This window comes from Neovison vison, chromosome 13, assembly GCF_020171115.1.
Source record: "Neovison vison isolate M4711 chromosome 13, ASM_NN_V1, whole genome shotgun sequence".
NCBI classification, from domain to species: Eukaryota; Metazoa; Chordata; class Mammalia; order Carnivora; family Mustelidae; genus Neogale; species Neogale vison.
In genome coordinates this window covers 131,763,491-131,786,517 of record NC_058103.1, presented here as the reverse complement: position 1 = coordinate 131,786,517, position 23,027 = coordinate 131,763,491, and the positions used below count along the sequence as shown (strand labels likewise).

Here is a 23,027-nt window from a genome sequence, read left to right as displayed (position 1 = left end):
ATTCTGTACACACACCCCCATGACCCCCACACATACAATCATACTGCACACACGAACACTCTCTTACACACTACACATAGCACACGCACACACAGGTACCATAGGTACATACCACACACATGCGCACACACTAAACCATGCATGTGCATATACCATATACACACCATAACACACACCCATATACATGCTACACAGACACATACACCCTACACCCCAAAGAACACACACACACACACACACACACACACACACACACACACGATTCTCTAGGCCTCCAGGGAACCAGGGAACAGAATTTAAAAAAAAAAAAAAAAGAAAGAAAAACAATGCTGTCCATTGTATTTAATTTTAATGGGCTCTTTTCTTTCTTCTTTTCCTTGAAAAGGGTAAGCCCCACTTCTCACTAGCAAAGATAAAATATTTACTGTTCATTTCTTTAAGAGCACTGGTTTGAATGTATAGTTACGGCTAGTAGCTCTTCTGGCTGGTTCTTTGAAGTTAAATAGCAACATCTCCTAATGATCCTAATGGATTACACATTGGATCATCAGAAACCCCAGATAATTTCCTGAGATCTGTGTCACGAGGGAGAACATACTGATCTATGTACAAGGTCATGGTAAGTGGTAGAAAATGAAAAACACTTATTTTCACCGGCCAGCGGGGCCCAAACACAAAGATCTGACTTCGTGCTATGTCCACACGGTTCCAAGCCAGTGCCAAGCTCAGCTGGTCTGGGGCGGAAGCGTTGGTTCCTGGAAAGGCAAGAAACGAGTCTCTTGTCACTTGGTGCCAGGACTGTCCTGGTTTGGCAGGTGCTGGACAGTTAGCACAGGCCTCCCGGGGTTGACCCCCCACCCCCCAGAAACCAAGAACTCCTGTCTTTTCTCTTGCCCCTGAGTGTCTACTCAAGCCCCAAAGCTAAGAACTTCCTATTCTCACAGAATTGCCTGAGAGGATGTTGGAGGCAACATCTTTCCCTACCTACTTGGCTTGGTCTCCCTGGAAGGGACGGAGGGGGCACCTGGTGACCCCAGGATCCTCATCTGCAAGAGGCATCTGTCAGGCCAGGACAAGGGATGCTGTCCCTTCAAGCCAAATGTGAGTATAGGCCAAGAGCAACAGCCCCCAGCTGCAGGGAGACCAGCACAGGACTACTGGGCAGCTGGCCCAATGGTGACATTCTCCTCTCTCATCCCTGCCCCCTTATGGTCCCAGAGTAACCAAGAGGCAGGGAGGAAATGTGCGTCCTGGGAGTGACCCCAAGAGTGGCCAGGTTGCATCTTATCATTAGGAGCGGGATGGGGAAATTGAACACAACACTGTGGGATGCAGTGATAACAAATGAAAAATGGTTCATGGTCACCTCTATGATGAAATCCTTAATGACAGACAAATAGAAACTGGTCTGACTTCAGCCATCACAGGCCACTGGGACCCATAGAAAATACCCCTTCCCAGGAAACCCATCGTGAACCTGGTCATTCCCAATGGCTTCACACTGAGGTAACTCTAGGCAGCCGGACGGGCTCGGGAGCCTATCACCAATAGACACAGTTCCTGGCAGAAGAGGGAGTGGGGTTTCTGGCCATGAGCAAAGCCCCAGGTGAGGCCAGCACCAAGAGGCCAGGAGTCGCTGTTTCCTGAGAGCTCACCTTTCAACAGGGCAGTTAAAATTGCCATCTCGATGTCTTGCTGACCCTCGGCACCCATTCTAAACACGGTGACCTGAAAATGAGTTAATCATGAGAAGACTAGGTAAAGTTAAGCTGCAATTGAGAGGGTGAATTAGGGTGTTTTTGAAAAAGGACCATAGAGCCTGACATGGGATACAATGATTCAGAAAGTGCATCAATTTTAAACCAGGTGCCTTTCATCTCCATGAGGGACAACCTTGCTCATCAAGGCTCTGAGTCCTTGCCTGGATCCCTGTTTTATTATTATTATTATTATTATTATTATTTAAGATTTTATTTATTTATTTGACAGAGAGAGACCACAAGTAGGCAGAGAGGCAGGCAGAGAGAGAGAGGAGGAAGCAGGCTCCCTGCTGAGCAGAGAGCCCGACACGGGACTCGATCCCAGGACCCCGAGACCATGACCCAAGCTGAAGGCAGCGGCCCAACCCACTGAGCCACCCAGGCACCCCCCTGTTTTATTATTTTACCCAATCGGCTTCAACACCCCCGGAGAGGAAAGAGCTCATTCAGGATCTGTGTACTCCATTATCTAAATCGCAATTGGAGATGACACAATCATTTCCACTCAGAAATGTGCCCCATTGGGAGGAAATTTGTAGATTTAGAATTTTGTGCATATTCCTCTACCAGCATAATTAGGGAGGGCAGGGAGTGGGAAATAATTACTATATTTGTAAAGTGAAGGGACAGAATTTTGTAAGCACACCTAAAAGGGTGTGTTTGTCACTCCTCAAGACTTGACATACAATTAATGTTATGAGCCTCAGAACTGGCGTAATGTGGCATGGGGTCACGTGATGTTTGCCAGGATCTGAAAGAACCCGGTCCCTCTTTTGCGCATGCATACTCTGCTTCCATCACGTGGGCCTCACGGCCAATTTGGTAGGGATTTCTAAACTGGCCCTTGGCAAAGCCTGAACTAAAATATGAGCGAGTCCATCACGCACACATGGGCAGAATTAGCAAGGAAACATAATTCTCTCTGCGGAGCTGGTTTGGACATAAACTGAAGACACTTACGAGTTCTTTTTTTTTCATGCACTCCATTATAATTGCAAACAGCTGATGCGATTGTGTCTTGTTGTAATTAAATGTTTTCTGAATGGTAACTAGAAGCTGATCCTTGAGGGATTCATTTATTACCCTGTTCGAAGGAAATGCGAAAGAGAAGAAAACAGCACGAGTTAAATCTGTACGTGAATAGATTAGAGAACTCTAGGTCGGTCTGGTGTCTTTGACTTGAAACTTTACCACTGGAGGCTATCCCAGGCTAGGAGACAAAAGGGGACCGCAGTCAAAAACTGCATTCACACGTGTCCTAAATTCCAGACTCGTTGAAAACCTTATAAGGGAAAATGAAGTTGGAAGAGAGCATATTCCCCCAGAGAAAGAATTCCGTAAGAAACATCATGCCCTTGACAGCTCCCTCACATGCTGACCTCAGAAAATGGGACAGATCTAGTAAATCTTCGTTATTTAGCATCTTTGGAATGGCTCAGTGTATCACTTACAGTTTTCTTCTTGGTCTAACAAGAAGGCAGTTAAAAACCCACCCTCTGCAACAGGTCAGAAATCCTACCCTCCGTCTTCACAGTACTTGTGTGCAAAAGACAGAATGTCCGACGCTCGTCCACTGCCATCACAAATGACCACGGGGACTGGAGGGTCTTCTCGGAGATATTCCAAGACAATGGAAACCACGTTAGGGCCTCCTTCTACCACCAGGCCCACGAGGGGCACACCCTGCCCCAATCCTGCAACATAAAATACATCCATCATAGAGACCAATGTCACGGCACAGATCACCTGGGAGGGCAAACTCGGGCCACCATCATTAGCCTGGCAGGGACTAACTTGTTCCCCGAGTCCTCCATCTGTCTCCGTCAGATAATAGGACTCTTCAGGAACTCAGTAGGAACAGGCTAACTTCTGGAGGCAGGGCCAACAGAGTGAACTCTGGAAGACTTCAAGAACCTGAGATTTCTGGAGAGGGAAGACAGTAGAGGTGGAGAAGCCACTGAGACACATTTGTCTTCTTGACAATTTCACCCTGGACTGGGCAGGACAGGTCATATGCTGAGCATGTTTCATCTAGTGTCCCTTGGTTGTGATGGGATTAATGGGATGTGATATTGATGAGCATTTTAATGCATGGCAAGTAGGAGAAATGTCCTTCGTCTCATCGTTCTGAAGGCCTTCAGAGAAAATCTGCTAGCATAGGAGGAGGAAATCTAAAAATTTCAAGTGGCTGAATTCAGAGTTTCGGGTTTGCTTCCATGATGCATCTCTATAGCCAGGAACTCTTAAAATTTTTTTTGAACACGTTTGTCTTCTCCTACCCGGGTCATCTCCATTAAGTTCATTTCAGTGAATATGCACTGAGGGTCTGCCTGGTGCCAGGCCCTGGCCAACAGATACTGGAAAAATGGATCAAGACGATATGGATCCTGCCTGAGATTTGCAACCCAAGCAAGTCTTGGGATTCTAGATTCTTAGGAATAGTGTAGCCAAATCACTTTATTTTCTATAAATAGTGTAAAATTGGTTCTTCTTGGTTGAGGCTGGACTCCCCGAAGCTCCAAGCTGTGAGAGATGACAACTGAGCACCCCTTTGCTGTCCCTGCCCCACTCAGAGCCCTAGGCAAAGGATGACAAAGGGAAGCCCACAAGTCACATGGACAGATGCAGTTGGGTAGCGTGAAAACTTACAAGTCCGACAGAATGACAGATGTGAGAACAAAAAATCAGTTATCAAGCAGTTTATCAATGGAGATTTGAATCTTGGAAATCCACAGTCCCCTTAGCAGGCAAGCATTCCAACCGCTTGTGCCATCCTGTAGGCCCTTCATTAGCCTTGATGATGACTATTTCCAGGGCTTAGACTGACTTTCACAAAAATCTTATCAGTCATGGTAAAAACAAAATACTCTTTAAAATATCTTCATAATACTTTGGCAGTAAGAACTGCTGGAGTATGAACATGTTCCAAGAGATGACACCAGTTATTTTCATCCTAACTGGTATTGTTTCATCTGGTTGTGGTTTGTTCCTTTCTCTTGAGCTTGACCTCACTATCCTCCCCTGGGCAGCAGCTCTGCTGCGAGCCGTGCCATCTGGACCAGCACTGGTGGAGCCAGGGGGAGCAGATGGTCTTGCAACCATGTCTTAGTTTGGAGGATAGACCCAGAGCTACAGAGCTATTTAATGTAACAATCACACTAACCCTTACTTGATGGAAGAAATCCGACCTACGTCTTAGAGTGAGAAGCTTTCTTCCTGTTCAGACATTAAGCAAATAACTATAGTAATTACAGTGGAAAACATGGTGGGCAATGCCATCACCATGACAACCGCCGCAGGGCTGTTTCTTGCACCGTCCCTCCCAGTGAACCTGGGGCAGAGCATCGCCACACAGCTCAGTGAGTGTGAGATTGGGTAGGTGGCCAGGGTGAGGGGGCTGGACAAGTCTGTTGATCTGTTGTTCAGTGGATCTAATGAGAATCAAGGTGAAAGCTCTCAACACCCGTGGGAAGTTTCCTTTTCAGCCCAGGTTTCATGGCAGTCATGGAGCCCAGGACCCATGGCCTTTGCTGGAACTTACTTGTGTTAATCTTCTGCAGAGAGATGTGCTTCTCCAGCTGCCTCCGCAGCTTCACCTCGGCACCATATTTGCCCAGGGTGCCGTTGTCAGCCAAGATGAAGTGAGTGTGCGAGTTGTTGAGCAATGAGAGCTTGCTGAGAGGGTTGGACATGGTCTGGTACACTCTCGTTACCTGGCAAAATGCACAACAGATCAGAGCTGCAGAACTCAGATGTGAAGACTAACAGGGGAAACAGGTAGAATTCAGATTCATCCTCAAAGTTACAAGTGTATGATCCACTTATAGAACATTGTTGGAATAATAAAATTGTAGAGATAAGGGGCAGATTCGTGGCTGCCAGGGGTTAAGGAGGTGGGAGGGGTGAGAAGGAATTAGGTATGGATGTTAAAGGGAAACATGAGTGATCCTAGTGGGGATGGAAACATGCTACATCTTGTCTGTATCCATGTCAATATCCTGGGTGTGATGCTGTACCATAGTTTTGCAAGATGGTACCATTGGGGAAGGGGGGGCGGTGGGGATATGGGACCTCTATTATTTCTTGCAACTGCAGGGAATCCACAATTATCTCAAAATAAAGACTTTGATTTTTAAAAATTACCACTATCTGGGGAGGAAACTTACATCCTTTCCAACCAGGTCTTCCTTATTTTCCACGATGCCCCATGGAGCGATTCCTATAGCACAAACCCGGCCTCTGGACTTGGAGGAGTGGTCTTTTAAGGCATCCCCTACATGGCTGATAACACCTGTAACCAGCCATGAATCATATTTTTAGGCCCAATACCTCCCATCATACCATTAGTTATGAACTTTAGGGGGCCCTTCTCTGAGCCACTCCATTCCCTATGGAATAGGGTTGAAGCATATAGATCTTCGTCATTAAAAGGAAGTATGCTGAAAGTCCAAGCTCCTAATAACTAGTCATTTGGCATTAGCTCCCAGAAAAGGGAAAACAAAAACCCAAAACTAGAGCAATGGTGCATGGACTTCCTTTATAAATTTCCGGGACATAACGAGAGAAGTAAGTGGGGGTGCCTTGGAAGTCACTGGGTGCATTTAGCTGAAGTTGAGAGTCAGACTGCCTGGCCTGTCCCTAACTTCTCCTTGCCTCAGTTTCCTCTCCCATAGGACAGTGGAAAGGATTGTCAGGAGTCCTCAGTGAAAATGAGGCTTGTACAGGGCTCAGTTCAAGGAATGACATCGTGGGTGCCAAAAAAGTTGACCATTACTGCTCTCATATCAAAATAACAAAGAAGCTACTGGGTAAAGATTTCACTTCTGTCATAAATATTGTCTGGTTGCAATGCATTTTGTTTTTATGATCTTAATTATTCAGAAGCTCTTTGGGAACCACCATGAGTTCTGGGTTTGCATGTTTGTTGCAAGGGAATGAGGTTGCTCTTACCGGTACTGACGCCCCCAGTGAAGATCCAGGCCCCAGTGGTCATGGCGGCCTTGATCAGACCTTTCCCAAAGACCTGTTTCAGCTTGGGTTGCATCTCAAAGTTCTGGAGGCCTCCATGCACAGATATTAAGAGCTTGGGGAGTTCCAGCTGCCAGTCTTTCACCATAAGATGAAGCAGTGAATCTGGCTTGGTGTCATAGGATACTCGGATATACTGTAAAAGAGCATGTGACACTCAGGACCGTTCCTGGTTTTCCTCTCGTGTCACAGGGAAACAGTGCTACCACTCTTGTCCCAAGCAAAAGCTGTCTTGGCTTTCTGTTCCTCTGTATGAGTCTGTGGCCAAGTGAGGGAAGGGAACTTTGGAAGCGTTGCCAGATTTTAGCAAATAAAAATATAGGACTCTCAGTTAAATTTGAATTTCATGTGAACATTGAAAAATGTTTTATTGTAAGTATGACTTCATGCCATATTTGGGACATACTTATACTAAAAAGTTATGTGGTTCATCTGAAATTCACATATTAACTGGCTGTCCTGTGTTTTACCTGGCAAACCCTTAATCTTGAAAAAATCAATTCTAAAGCTAGCTGAGCTAGAACCATGGCTCCAGAGGTTGGACAGGGCAATGTTGAAGGAGCTGAGTGGGTGCTGAGAATGGGGAACCTGGGCCAGCCTCTGGACTTGACTTTCCCCCCAAGGTGAGGAAGAGGTTAATGGTCAGATATCTGCCTTGGCCCCTATGAACCACTTCTTTGTGTGCATGCCAACGTGTAGGGTGCCATTCCAGAAGTCCCTATTTTGTGCTATTTGGAATACAAATGCATTTTATTTGCACAGTGACGTTGGGCCAGTGGAATAAAATGAAATTGCAAAAATGATCTGACTGGGCATGTGGGAGTATTATTCAGAATTAGCTGAAAGGAATCACAGTGCTAACGCCTCCCCTCTCTGGCAGGGCTCATCAGAAAGGCAGAGGGCACTCCCTCTTTACACGCAAATGTGAAAGACCTCAGTCTTCTTGGGCCAACTGAATGCAGGCCCAGGGAGGCTGCGGTCGGACTTCAGAGGGAACCATTTCCAGACACTCCTAAACCATGTAAGGGGGGTGGGGCTTGAAGGTCCACAGTCATAAAAAACAAAACCAAACCCCAAACAACCCCAAAAACAAATAGCGTAATTTCTCACTCATCACTGGAGATAGAGTGATGACTATGGTTGCAGACTTGGGCCGGAGCATAATTTGTGGATTCACAACTCTGGTATGAATTTAGTGACACTACTTTTTTTTTTTTTGAATAGTGCTCAGTTTCCAAATCACATGACTAAAAAGTGGAGTGTACAGATATATTTCTTGCCTTAGCAATGAATTATCTAGGAAGACTGAGCCACGCTCTTGAAAGAAGACCCAGGTGTCAGCCATCTGGGGGTCTGGGAGGCTGGGCCTCTGATGGAGACTGTGGGTTCAGCAGCTTCCCTTCCGAAGGTCTCTCTTACCATGGCTTTATTGGAGTATCCTCCACCCTGGAATTCAAGAGTTCCATAGGAATCTGTTGGGTAGCTCTGGGTGTGTTTGCTGACAGACCATTTTTCGGGCTGAGTCTCCACCTGTTTATTTTCCTCTTCATTATTGCCAGATGTTACGCTTGGCAGAGGGGGGATGTGCTGGTTGATGAACTGGCCACAGCAGCACCTGAAAACAAAGGTAAAACAGAGTCTTTCCATAACATCTTCCTCCTTACGATGAGTTCATCTAAACAGAAGGGTAACATCCGAACAGAGGCAGACTAACACCTTACTTGGGGTTTGTGGGGGTAGAAATGCCCCTTATGATGGCCGTTTCCAGATAACCAACATATATCTATTTATATACCTGTCCACTTAAAACCCATCAGATGGCTGTCCTTCTTTACCGAACAGATTTAGCTCTTTTTGATGTCTTGAAAACATCAATATAGGCATCAATTGTTGGACATTCTGTGACAAAGTAAAATCATGCCCTCCAGATATGGAGTTGACCTTCCAGGATTCTTCAATATTATTGAATTCTTCTGTTGCTTTGTAAAACACTTCTCTACGTAAGTCACATTGAGAATATATATTTTTTGCTGCTTATACTTTCTTTATCCTATTTAAGAATCTTTTGTTAAATCCAAAGTCATGAAGATTTGCCCCTACATTTTTTTCTAAGAACTTTATAGCTTTAGCCCCTACATTTAGATTTTTGATACATTTTGAGCTCATTTTTATATATGGTGTGAGGTGGGGGATAACTACGTTCTTTTGCATCTTGACATCCTGTTGTTTCTGTACCACATGATGAATAGGCTGTTCCTTCTTCATTTGCTTTGGCCACCTTGCTGAAACATTGATTGTCCATAGTTGCTCGGATATGTTTGGACTCTCAGTTCTATTCCATTGGTCTGTATGTCTACCCTTATGTCACTACCACACTGGCTTAATGACTGTAGCTTTGTAGTAAGTTTGGAAACCAAGTAGTGTGAGTTCTCCTACTTTGTTCTTTTTCAAATAAGGTTGTTTCGGCTATTCTGCATCCCTTGCAATTCCCTACCAACTGGCTTGTCAATTTCTGCAAAGAAGTGATCTGTAGATCCTCTTGTGATTATTGCCATCTTAACAATATTAACCTGTTCTGACGCATGAATGAGGGCAATTTTTTCCAGTTATTTAGATCTTTGTTAATTTCTTTCAACAGTGTTTTGTACTTTCCAAAGTAGAGGTTTTGCACTTCTTTTGTAAGTTGATTCCTAAGTACCTTATCTTTTATTTACTTTTAATTTTTTTTCCCAATTTATTTATTTTCAGAAAAACAGTATTCATTATTTTTTCACCACACCCAGTGCTCCATGCAAGCTGTGCCCTCTATAATACCCACCACCTGGGTTTGAAGTACTTTTAATTTTTTAAAAAATTTTAGGTAGGCTCTGTGTCCAGCGTGGAGCCCAAGGTGGGGCTTGAACTCACAACCCTGAGATCAAGACCTGAGCTGAGATCAAGAGTCCAAAGCTTAACGAATTCAGCCACCCAGGCACCCCAGTATCTTATTTCTTTTGATGATATTATAAATGAAATTGTTTTGCTAGTTTCATTTTCCTGTTGTTCATTGCAAATACATAGAAATACATGTGATTTTTTTGTATATTGATTATTTTTTTACACTGTGACCTTACTGAACTTGCTCATAAGGTACAATAGTTTTTTTTTTAGTGATTCCTTAGGAGTTATTATATACAACATTATGTCAACAGCCAATAAAGATCGCTTTACTTCTTCCTTTCCACTACAGATGCCCTTTATTTCTTCCTCTGAATTACCTTGGCTAGGACCTCTAGTCCAATTTTGAGTAGAAGTGGTGAGAGTGGACATCCTTGTCTTATCTCTGATAGTAGGAGTGATTGAATATGATGTTAACCATTGAATATGATGTTAGCCATGGATTTTCATAGATGTCCTTTATTAGACTGAAGGAATTCTACTCCTATTTCCAAGGACTTCTTTTTTTAAATGAAAAAAGGGGTTGGATTTTGTCAAATGTTTTTTTGTTGAGATGATTATGTGACTTTTGTTTTTTATTCTATTGGTGCGATGTATTGCATTAGTTGATTTTCTGGTGTGAAACCAACCTTGCGTCCCTGGGATAAATCCCAGTTGATTATGGTGTATAATTCTTTTTATATGTCTCTATATTTGGTTTGATAGTATTTGTTCGGATTTCTGCATCTGTACTCACAGGATGCCATCGTATAGATTTCCTTTCTTGTGATGTCTTTGTCTGGTCTTAATATCAAGGTAGTATTGACATCATGAAACTGAAAACTGAGTTGGGGAGTATTATCTAATCTTCTATTTTTTGAAATTTTTAATGAGAAATTAGTATTAATTCTTTTCTTTTTTTAAAAAAAAATTTTACTTTTTTTCAGTGTTCCAAAATTCACTGTTTATGCACCACACCCAGTGGTCCATGCAATATGTGCCCTCCTTAATACCACCACCAGGCTCACCCAACCCCCCCTCCAAAACCCTCAGTTTGTTTCTTAGAGTCCAAGGTCTCTCATGGTTTTTCTCCCCCTCCAATTTCCCTCCACTCACTTCTCCTTTCCATCTCCCAATGTCTTCCGTGTTATTCCTTATGCTCCACAAGTAAGTGAAACCATATGATAATTGACTCTGCTTGACTTATTTTACTCAGCATAATCTCCTCCAGTCCCATCCATGTTGATACAAAAGGTGATGGAGGCATAATACTCCATTGTATATATGGACCACATCTTCCTTATCCATTCGTCCATTGAAGGGCATCTTGGCTCTTTCCACAGTTTGGTGACTGTGGCCATTGCCGCTATGAACATTGGGATACATATGGCCCTTCTTTTCACTCCATCTGTATCTTTGGGGTACATACCCTGTAGTGAAATTGCAGGGTCATAGGGTAGCTCTATTTTTAATTTCTTTAGGAATCTCCACACTGTTTTCCAAAGTGGCTGCACCAACTTGCATTCCCACCAACAGTGTAAGAAGGTTCCCCTTTCTCCACATCCTCTCCAACACTTGTTCTTTACTGTCCTGTTGATCTTGGCCATTTTAACTGGTGTAAGGTGGTATCTCAATGTGGTTTTGATTTGAATCTCCCTGATGGCTAATGATGATGAACATTTTTTCATGTGTCTGTTAGCCATTTGTATGTCTTCTTTGGAGAAGTGTCTGTTCACATCTTTTGCCCATTTTTTTGATGTGATTATCTGTTTTTTGAGTGTGGAATTTGAGGAGTTCTTTATGGATCTTGGATATTAGTCCTTTGTCTGTTGTGTCATTTATGAGTATCCTCTCCCATTCCATGGGTTGCCTCTGTGTTTTGTTGACTGTTTCCTTTGCTGTGCAGAAGCTTTGATTTTGATAAAGTCCCAAAAGTTCATTTTCTCTTTTATTTCCTTGCCTTGGGAGACATATCTTGAAAGAAATTACTATGGCCGATGTTGAAGAGGTTACTGCCTATGTTAAATATTTGGTAAAAGTCATCATAAAAATTTTTTAAGGAGATTTTATTTATTTGACAGAGGGACGGAGAGAGCATAAATAGGCAGAGCAACAGGCAGAGGGAGAGGAAGAAGCAGACTCCCCATCAAGCATGGAGCCCGATGTGGGACTCCATTCCAGGACTCTGAGATCATGAGCCTAGCCAAAGGCAGCTGCTTAACTGACTGAGCCACCCCAGTGCCCCACTTTGTGGGTAATTTTTGATACTAATCTTATGCCTTCATTTCTTTCTTTTTTTAAAAAATTTTTTTTTATTTATTTGACAGAGATCGTAAGTAGGCAGAGAAGCAGGCAGAGAGAGGGGGAAGCAGGCTCCCTGCTGAGCAGAGTGCCCAATGTGGGGCTCCATCCCAGGAGCCCGGGATTTTGACCTGAGCCAAAGGCAGAGGCTTTAACCCACTGAGCCACCCAGGTGCCCCCTATGCCTTCATTTCTTATAGGTCTATTCAGATTGTGTTGTTCTTCTTGAATTAGTCTGGTAGTTTGTGTCTTTCTTGGAATTTGATAGTAAGATTGGTAAGTAATGCCCTTTTATTTCTGATGCTAGTAATTTGAATTTGTTCTCTTTGTTTCTTCATTGAGTAAGTTAAAGCTTTGTGAATTTTGTTGACCTTTTCCAAGAACTACCTTTGATTTCATTGATTTTTCTCTATTGTTTCAAAATTTTCTATTTTGTTAATTTCCATTTTATTCTTTATAATTTCCTTCTGCTTCCCTAAGGGTTAGTTTGCTCTTACTAAGCCTGGAGGGGGAAGGGGTGGAGTTCTCTTGGTTCAAATACCAGACTCTAGCCCTTCTTACTGAATTTTTGTTGGTGTTTTTGAATAGATATTTCTTTATTTCCTATTGCCCCTTGGGACCATTTCCAGGGACTGTTAAATGGTTGTTTATTTATTCCAGGTTTTTTTTTTTTAAGCCCAGGCTAGAGAATACATCCAACTCACAGAGGAGTCTCATATGTGAGTCCCTGAGGCCCTTTCTGCTTCTTCTGCTGCCTAGCCACTTGGCTGTGTGGGGCATAGCAATGCCAGGAAGGCTGGCATAGGTAGTTTCCTTCAAGGAGGGTTCAGGTGTCACTGAAATAAGGAGGGAAATTTATGTACAATGGAAGGAAGACTTTTGTGATCTTTGGCATTGTCCCTTACAGCATATTTCTTGCCCTGGGGTTTAAGCAGGGAGAAAAATCTATGCGGTGGTGGTGGAAAGGACGGGCTTGGGGACATGACAGGGCTGAGGTTGTATGTGTCAGATTTGACCTACGTGATCCCTGAGAGTCTGTGCACTCTTTGTCAGTGATCCTACCTGCATGGGTTTCATATCGGGTGAACATATGGATAAAACATCCCCCTCTGGCTCTCCAAACTCTGCTCATAGCTATTGTCCTCAGAAATGGGAAGGTTTGGCTAAATTCATCTCCAGTCACTTTCACAGCTTTAGAAGACCTACTGTTTAATTTATAACAGTATAATTATAACTCATTTCCATGTAAGTGAATGAAATTGACATTTTGTGTACAAAGTCTGCCTTTACACAGAGTTACATCTAGTTCACTTAACCGCTCAGAACTTTCCCGTGGTGGAAGTACTTGTTTATCTAAATAACATTATGAATCTCTAACAAAAGGCTGTGAAGTTACCCTGGAAATCTGTCTAAAGCTATCAGCGTCTTGCTCTCCCTAAGACTAGGAGGAACACGGTCAGCCCATCTGGTTATGACAGCTCACATTAGATTAGGATGAGTGCTGGACAGCAATCTTTCCTGCATCTTAACAGAGAAGCTTCTTAGCTGAATTATTCCATGGTTAATGCCTCCCATGGGGAATGGATTTTGACCATTCTTCTTGCATCGTTCCCCTCCCCCCACCCCGACAACTTCACAAACACAAGAATAGTTGCACCTGGTAGACAAGTGCTGGTTTGGATAATGTCTTAGTTGTGACTTCCAATTTACCTGCTAGGGTCTTTAGTGCTGGGAATTACAAAGACACATTCTCTTTTGCAAAAGGTTTTTTCTATCCAAGCTTTCTGTCCCTGGAAGAGAAAGAAATGAAAATTAGATTGATATCTTCCCAAAGTCTAGTCGGATTTCCCTCTTGTACTTTTATAAAACCACAGTGCCACTAACAGAAGTCTGCCCAAAACATCTGCATAGATGGTGGAGGCAGCTTTCAAGGATCTTAGCTCTGATTCCTTTTCAGAGAAATGGCTTGGAAGTATGTATTCATGGTTTCCATAGGGTTGCAAAAAGTAATCTCTGCATGCAAATCAGTCTGCAAAGGGGGCATGATACCACCCTGGAGTAAGCCAGTGCCTGGACAAGCCCTGGTGTGAACGTGAGTTACTGGACAAGCCAACCAACCAAGGCTAAAAGACTCTGGTCAAGATTTTGTTTTGCTGTCAAGAACGTCATCTTCTGTGGGCTTCTAGGCACCCACACACCATAGTAATTTTACAAGTAGGCTCTCTGGTGCTCGGATTCACTGCATGTTATTTTTATAATTTAAAATACTGAAAGTTGTAAGGAAATGGACCCTCATATAACACAGTTGCTGCAGCTGGAAGTTGGTACAATGTCTGTCAAGGGCAATTTGGCAATAATATCAAAATTGCAAAGCATTTACCTCTGGACATGTCAGTATTTTACTCTACCAATACGCCTGAACACATGCAAAATGCACACTATGCATCCACTATTTATAATATCCAAAGACTGGACATCACCTACTGTCTTCCAGTAGGAGATTGTTACCTGTGTCATGGAAGAGTCATTCATGGAATTCTCTGTGGCTATTAAAAAAAAATAAGACTTTGCTGTGTCAACAGGGAAAGATCACTGAGCTATAGTAAGTGAAAAAGCAAGACATGGAATAATCTCTAGGGTATTGTCATTCTGTTACCTAAGAAATATGTATATGGAAATACTCTTGCTTAAAGGTATAATCTCTAGGGTATTGTCATTCTGTTACCTAAGAAATATGTATATGGAAATACTCTTGCTTAAAGGTAGACACAATATACTAGGAAGGGTTCACCAGAAGCAGCTAACACTGGTTGCTCCAGGAGGTGGGTGGGTCCAGAAACCTGGGGGACATGGCGAAGAGGAGACACTCACAAATGGAGTGCTCTTTTAAATTCTTGAAAAAGATTTTATTTTTATCTTATTTTAATTTTTTTAAAAAGATTTTATTCATTTATTTAACAGAGATCACAAGTAGGCAGAGCAAAAGGCAGAGAGAAAGAGAGAAGCAGACTCTCCACAGAGCAGACAGCCCGACTCAGGCCTCCATCCCAGGACCCTGGGACCATGATCTGAGCCGAAGGCAGAGGCTTTAACCCACAGAGCCACCCAGGAGCCCCAAAAAGATTTTTTTACAGCAGTTTTAGCATTATTACAAAACTGAAATGGAGGTACAGAGAGTTCCCATATACTCCCTGTTCCCACACATGCACAGCCTCTGTCATTAACAGCACTGTCCATCAAGAGTGGTATGTGGGTTACCAAGGTTGAACCTACACTGACATTTCCTAATTATCCAAAGCCCATAGTTTACTGTAGGATTCACTCTTGGTGTCGTATACCCTATGGATTTGACAAATGTATAATGACACGTATCCACCATCCCACTATCATACAGAGCAGTTTCACTGCCCTAAACATCCTCTGTGCTCTGTTTTTCATCCCTTCCTCCCCGCTAGCCAAGACCCTGGTAACCACTCATCTTTTTACTGTCTCCACAGTTTTGCCCTTTCCAGAATGTTGATAGAGTTTGAATCCTATCTATGTAGCCTCTTCAGATTGGCCTTGTTCACTTACTAACACGCATTTAAGATTCCTCTATGCCTTTCCATGGCTTGATAGCTCATTTCTTTTTTCATGCTGAGGAAGATTTTATTGTCTGGATAAAAGACACGGTTTACTGGAGCCGTTGGCTTCTGCACTTTGGCAAATATGAATAAAGATGCAATAAACACCTATGTGCAGGTTTTTGGCTGGGTTTAAGTTTTTCCTTTTAAAATGTTGGGGGTTTTTTCCCCCCTTAAAAATTTTTGGATTTCATCAAGATAAAAGGCTTCTGCACAGTAAAGGAAACAGTTAACAAAACAAAGATGCAACCCATGGAATGGGAGAGGATACTCATAAATGACACTACAGACAAAGGACTAATATCCAAGATCCATAAAGAACTCCTCAAATTCAACACTCAAAAAACAGATAATCACATAAAAAAATGGGCGGAAGACATGAACAGACACTTCTCCAAAGAAGACATACAAATGGCTAATGACACATGAAAAAATGTTCATCATCACCAGCCATCAGAGAGATTCAAATCAAAATCACATTGAGATACCACCTTACACCAGTTAGAATGGTCAAAGTCAACAGGACAGTAAAGAACAAGTGTTGGAAAGGATGTGGAGAAAGGGGAACCTTCTTACACTGTTGGTGGGGATGCAAGTTGGTGCAGCCACTTTGGAAAACAGTATGGAGATTCCTTAAGAAATTAAAAATAAAGCTATCCTATAACCCTGCAATTGCACTACATGGTATGTACCCCAAAGATACAGATGTCGTGAAAAGAAGGGCCATCTGTACCCCAGTGTTCATAGCAGCAATGGCCACAGTCACCAAACTGTGGAAAGAGCCAAGATGCCCTTCAACAGATGAATGGATAAAGAAGATATGCTCCATCTATACAATGGAGTATTATGCCTCCATCAGAAAAGATGAATACCCAACTTTTATATCAACATGGATGGGACTGGAGGAGATTGTGCTGAGGGAAATAAGTCAAGCAGAGAGCGTCAATTATCATATGGTTTCACTTACTTGTGAAGCACAAGGAATAACATGGAGGACATTAGGAGAAGGAAAGGAAAAGTTCATTGGGGGAAATTGGAAGGGGAGATGAAGCACGAGAGACCTTGGACTCTGAGAAACAAACTGAGGGTATTGAAGGGGAGGGGGATGGGGGTTTAGGTGAGCCTGGTGGTGGGTATTAAGGAGGGCACGTATTGCATGGACCACTGGGTGTGGTGCATTAACAATGAATCTTGGAACAGTGAATAAATTTAAAAAATTTAAAAAGAAATACGAGAAATCCCATCATAAAATCATAAAAATTTTAATTACATAATATATAAACTATTTAAAAATAGAAAAAGTTTGCCTGTAATGCAAAAGTAAAATAAAACAAGTTTTTAGGAAGAGAAAAGCTCTGGGTGCTGTCATTTTTCATTTGCCATCCTCTTATTCCTCTATGTCCATTTGTTGAACATGTGTTTTGTACAAGGTGCTGTGCTGAGTGCTTGGGGACTTCCAGGGCAGGCTGGGTCACTAGCCCCCAGCAGTGCTGGACCGTGTGGCGCCCGCACACACTGAAGGAGGTTGGCAACACAAGGTGGCTTTCTGGAGCTGAGGGAGGCAGGATGCAAACCTGTCTCCTTTATCGGGGAGCCAGCATCATTCTCTGCATCTCCCTGAGGCCTGGCTCAATGCGAGTTGTGCTATTTGTGTATGGGCTTGTGTGTGCCTGTGTAATGTGTTCGTGTGTGTGTAGGATGTATGTGTGGTGTATGAGTATGTGTGTGGTGTGATATATGCACGTGTGGTAGCGTGTGTGTGAGTGGGTGTGATATGTGCAGTGCATATGCGTGTGTGGTGTGTGCAATGCATGTGGTGTGTGTCATGCATGTGGCATGTGTGCTATGTGGCATGTGGTGTGTATGTAACATGAGTGTGTCTCTGATGCTGGGTTGGCAGGCACAGAGAATGCAGCCACCTAGCTTGTGAAACCTGGAAATCCTGAGCCAGATCTTGGAGAAACCACGGAAGGCAGAGCCTCATATTCTTGGTCACCATCCCACAGTCTCCAGGGAGCGTCGCAGTGTGGCTGTGACCTGAAGGTCAGTGGCCTCACCCACCTGGACAGCAATGCTGATTTAGGGGTTCCATCGTGTCCATGGATGTCACCTCCTCAGAGCGGGGCAACAACACCCACGTGTCACAGAGGCTCTCCCCAGTGAGGTCAAGTGAGGACCCAATGCCCCTTTTGTTGCTCTGCAGAGTCCTGGCCCCAGTCTTAGGCATGCAGAGATAGTCTGATCAGGGTCAGGGTTTTCATCCTTCTGGATGGACCCATGGGGCCACAAGCCTTTCTGGGAAGATCGTAGAGTCAGCTGGTCACTTGGTTTCTTTTTGAATAACAGGAAGGATTATTATTCAAAAACTTCCCTAGTGGCCTTCAAAAAAGAAATGCTGTATACCTTTTTCCCCAAATAATTTGATGACTGCTTGAAAACCACAGTCAATAAGGGGGAAGTGGCCACATCAGCCCAGGGGAGAAAGCTCGGGGTGGCAAGCCATGTCCCCAACACTTCTCATGTGGAATGTTCTAATAATCCACTGTGGAATAGCTAAACAGAGCATTTGCTGTCTGGAGAGAAAATATGCTTCCCTTTTGCCTGTCCTTCCTCACTTCCCAGAGAAGGTGGGAGGACACTCCCCACCCCCACCCCCCTCCACCTTTGAAATAGAGTCATAGTATTTGGACTATATGCCTTCAATTAAAGACAATAAGTGTTCTAACAAATATTGAATTCCCATGAGTAGTAGGCTAGCTTTTCACAGAGACATAGGATAGCAATTCTGAAATTTCTTTCTGTGTATTCTAGGACAGAGCAAAGAAATCTGTACATTGTGTATAACTGTGAGCTGTTATATAGCTGTTATATAGTGAGCTGGATTTCTCACTATTGGAGGATTACAAACGTGGAAGGTGGGGAAGGTTAGAACAAATCCCTGTAGCAGGAGATTGAAATTGAAATGATCAGTAGAAACCCATGGTTTGTAATGTGTAGAGAAAGAAAAATTTATATAGATATAGGTGCGTGTGGTCCCTTTTTACACACACACACACACACACACACACACGATGAGTATATATAACATATTGTTTTAGTTACCTATTGCTTAATATAACAAATTGATTCCAAACTTAGTAGCTTAAAACAACAAAATTTATTATCCCACAGTTTCTGTGGACCGGGAATTAGAGGAAGCTTAGCTGAGTGCTTCTGACTCTCTCTCTCTCTCAAGGATTCAATCAAGCCATGGGTGGGGGCTGTGGTCTCATCTGAAGGAAATCCACTCGGGAGGACCCATGCCTAGCTCCCCCATGTGGTTGTTGGGAACACCCAGTTCCTTTCCAGGCCTGTGGGCTCAGCATCTCACTCCGTTTCTTGCCATGTGAGCCTCTCCACAGGGTGCTCACAATACGGCAGGTGACCTCCATCAGAGGGGGAAGCATAAAAGTCACACAAGACAAAAGTCACAGTCTCTCTATAACCTCATATTTAAAGTGATATCTCATCACTTTTGCTATAGGCCATGCGTTAGAAGAGAGTCACCTAGTCTTACTCTCCACACTCAGATGGAGAGGATTACTGTAGTGTAAGTGGATGTTAAATTTTTCTATTCTAATGTGGGTGCCTGACATGAAGCCTTTGAATGCTGAGGCATCCATGTCAAAGGCATCCAGTTCCAGCAAACATATTGCAGGCGTGTGACACAGCTACTAGCAAAACAACCAAATAAAGAACCAGGCTTCCCCCCACTCATGAAGCTCCCTCTTTCAGAAAGCTCTGGGTGACCTTGATACCTGACCATTGCTCTTCCTGTGCCCTCGTTCTTGCTCTCATGCTTGAAATTAGCCATACAGAGTAAACCCGCAAAACCCCATACCCCCCCCCAACCTTTGCACCCTAATAGAGGTAGATTTCTAGGTCTGCGCTCTATCTTTATCTGTGACCTCGCTGTGTGGTCCTTGGGTGTGCCATATACCCTTCAGGCTTGCAAGTGATAAATCTCGTTCCTCAAAGTTTCCTGCTGGTTTTTGCTGAAGTGCATAGTGCAATCATGATAAGAAGGACAAGGGCTGGTCCAGCCACAACATTTGCCCTTGAAGGGAATGCCTGTGTGTGCTTGCGCTAAGAAACACAGGTCCTGGCAAGTGCCTCAGGTATTCCTAGCCAGGAATGGGACCAACACAACAATTCCAAAGGCATGAATATCAGGATACCACAAATGTTGGAGGAATGCTAAAAGTCGTGGGTAAAAGTTTGAAGATTTAACAGGGCACTTACATAATCTCATACTATCTCTCCCAGGTATTTGCTAATGACAAAGAGGAAATTAATGGCTTGATAGTGGAGAAATCTGGCAAATACCCCCGGAAACCAAGTGAGCATCACCAGTAATGGAATGAATATTCTTCATGAACCTCCCGATAAAATGCACAGAGAATAAAGATGCCAAAAATACATAACCTGTACCTAATCAGGAGGAAACCTCAGACAACCTAAACTGAGAAGCATCCTAAAAAATAACTGACCAATACTCTGCAAAAATGTCAAGGCCATGAAAGACAAGGAAAGACTGGGAATAGTTTTAGAGACTATAGTCACATGACCACGGAATGCCCTCACATCTCTGGGCCATGCTGTCTCGGTCCCACCCCCTCGCAGCCCCTCCCCCCTCTCTAGGTCCCACCCCCTGCTAGGTTTTGCCTGTCCTCCCTCTCAGCCCACCTCGCATAACCAACCAGCCAGCGGGCACTTCCAGGAAGCCTATGCCTACACAGTTGGCAATCAGAAAACCAATATCCAGTTCCTGGAGGACGAGGCTCAGGTCCCACATCATCCAAAGAGGAAATGCCACCTGTCCCACAGGATTTAATATGCTGAGGTGGATGAAGGACTTGGAAAGCAGTAATGTGCCTCTCGTTTTTATTAATGTCTTCTCTGTCTCAGGCAGCATTTAAATTCCTCCATCACAGAGTCCTCCACCCCCCTCCCCAGCATATCCTTTGCAAGCAGGTGCAGGACATCTGTGACCTGGCTTGAACATTTCCCGGCAAACTTGGGACCTTTTCAGAGTGCCCAGCCCCAGGCCTTGCTTGTAGCCCTGGACAAGAGCAGCAGCTGGCATCCTCCAAACTCAATCCATTATCCCTCTGCTTCACCAAAAATCCTTTTTTTCTCTTCTAATGAATAACCTAGCATATGACTAACATACTTTCGCTGGGGGGAAACAGTGCTTTGCTGGAAGTATTAACTACTTATTTTTTTAAAGTTTAGTCCTGAAGAACATTCTTGTTCAAAATTCTGAGTTACAGCCGGGTCTCCAGAAATGTTCTAGAATCTTCTGAGGGTAAACAAAAGTCACAAGAACCATTCTTTGAGCACAATCTTTCACACCGCTTCAGTCTCTGCTTGAAGGTCCCCTCTTCAGGGAGGCTCTCTGACTCCCCATCCCATCCCCAAGCCCTGCTCCCTGTCCTTCATACACTTTATCCCCCTCTTTTCCCTTCTCCCTCTCCTGAAACCCTGTTCTGTTCTCTGCTTTATCCCCCGCGCCTCCGGCAGTGCCTGGCAGAAAGAAGGTGCTCAGTACCCTGCAATGACTAAATGAGTCAGTAAACCGCCTGGATGGAACACTGCCAGGGCTGTTCAGCACTTACCAACACTGCCTACCGCAGCCTTGGCCCCTGGGCCCAGGCTCCCCCAGAGAGGTGCAGGCGGTACAGAAGGGAGGAAACCCAGGTCACTTGAGAAGAGTCTCTGCTCACCGTGGGGGAGGAGCTCAGCCTCCTGGGTGGCTGCACAACACTGCTGCAGGGGAAAGGCAAAGGGTGGAGGACCCCTTAGTCAAACATTCTTCCTTCCCCTCCAGCCTCTGCTACCAGGACCGAGACTGCCAGCATAACCACACAGAGTCAGGGAGTCTTGCACAGCACGTCCTTTGAAACGGAAGAAGAGCAGAGCCCCTTATGATTCATTTGTAAACCCTCAGGTCCCCCCATTAGCTTAGGTATTGTCCACTCATCCAAAATGTTCCCGCCCATCATTAATGGTTATTTTAAACACTTTAGGGCAAGATCATAGGAGCACTGGCACTGGGAATTAAAACCTGGCCTGAGAGAGGGCACTCTCACTGGACAGTCCGTCTGCGAGGCGGAGTGAGGGGCCACGGAGATGGTGCCACTGTCGAGCTCCCCAAGTCCTCCGAGCGGTGGCTTTTTTCATCTCTGAGATGGAGACTGGATTGCATAGTTTGAGCCTCACCTGGGATAAGACTTGTACAGTATCTGGGAGGTACTAGTTTTTGTTTTAAGATTTATTTATTTGAGACAAAGATAGAGAGAGGGGGAACATGTGAGCATGCGGGGGGAGGGGCAGAGGGAGAGAGAGAAGCAGATTCCCTGCTGACCACAGAGCCCAATGTGGGGCTTGATCCCAGGGCCCTGGGATCATGAGCTGAGCTGAAGACAGGTGCTTAACCATCTGAGCCTCCCAGGTGCCCCAGGGAGGTTCTAGATTTAAAGAGAAAACCTGGTCATTGTTTTTATCACAGGAAAGTAAGATGCATGAAGGAAATTGAGGTTGTATGTTGTCAAGACTTCAATTGGTGGTTCAAAAACCACCAGGTGCCAGGAGTCTAGAGGGGGTAAGTATAGGGAGGAAAGGACTTGAGCTTCCTACTACTTCATAGTACAGGTAAGATCTGAAAAGGTGGGTCGGAGATATCTGGGGCCAGGGAATGGTGGGGTGGGAGGAACAGCATGTGCATAACAGAGGGAGCGAGGATACTGGGATGGGGGCAGGGGAGGGGATAGTGGAAGGGGAGGGATGGGGGAAGGGTAGATTTCTTGTGCCATCCTTTACCTGGTGAGATTAGAGATGGACTGTCAAGGGGCAGGAGAAGGACCACCGTGAGATGAGTGTTTTAATGGGGACTTCTCTGGGGAAGTGAGGTGCAGGCAGAAACCAGGCTGTTGCAGACTCATGTTCCATGTGCTTTGTGAGTGTCCCCACCTGGCCAGCATGGGGATGGCTGGGTTCGGGGCCATGGGCTGGGGATGGAGGCGAGCAAGGTAATCATGGCTGTGCCCTCATGGGGCTTCCATTGTGGTCAAGTAACAATGAACAGCAAACAAGCAAGGCAGCAGATAAACCAGAGAAATTGCAGATTGTGCTAAGAATACGAAGGGGATAAAGAAGAGGGTGTGATAGAGTACGTGGTCTCCACGTGGGGTGGGTTGGGGGGCTTGTTAAGTTGGGAAGTCTTGGCTGAAGGGCTTACACACTGAAATGGAGACAAGAAAGACCAGAGGAGAATTCTAGGGTGCTGGGGGGACCTGCGGGGGAGAGATCTGGGGTGGTGGCTGAGGAGCATGGACTGGGCATGCAGCAGACCTTGGAA

At 44.4% G+C, this 23,027-nt stretch overlaps 1 protein-coding gene across 1 annotated transcript in view; it reads right to left on the bottom strand.

The window, feature by feature from the left end:
- TRPM1 (transient receptor potential cation channel subfamily M member 1) overlaps nucleotides 1-8,225 on the bottom strand; it is a 72,234-nt gene extending 64,009 nt beyond the window's left edge. Inside the window, exons 1-8 of the mRNA XM_044230589.1 lie at nucleotides 8,208-8,225; nucleotides 6,711-6,924; nucleotides 5,927-6,051; nucleotides 5,302-5,473; nucleotides 3,280-3,454; nucleotides 2,721-2,844; nucleotides 1,656-1,728; nucleotides 655-755 (exon numbers count right to left, since the gene is read on the bottom strand). Coding sequence (XP_044086524.1) covers nucleotides 655-755; nucleotides 1,656-1,728; nucleotides 2,721-2,844; nucleotides 3,280-3,454; nucleotides 5,302-5,473; nucleotides 5,927-6,051; nucleotides 6,711-6,924; nucleotides 8,208-8,210 — 987 coding nt within the window. The 5' untranslated portion in view covers nucleotides 8,211-8,225. The remainder of the gene's footprint in view (nucleotides 1-654; nucleotides 756-1,655; nucleotides 1,729-2,720; nucleotides 2,845-3,279; nucleotides 3,455-5,301; nucleotides 5,474-5,926; nucleotides 6,052-6,710; nucleotides 6,925-8,207) is intronic.
- Nucleotides 8,226-23,027: the final 14,802 nt, after the last annotated feature.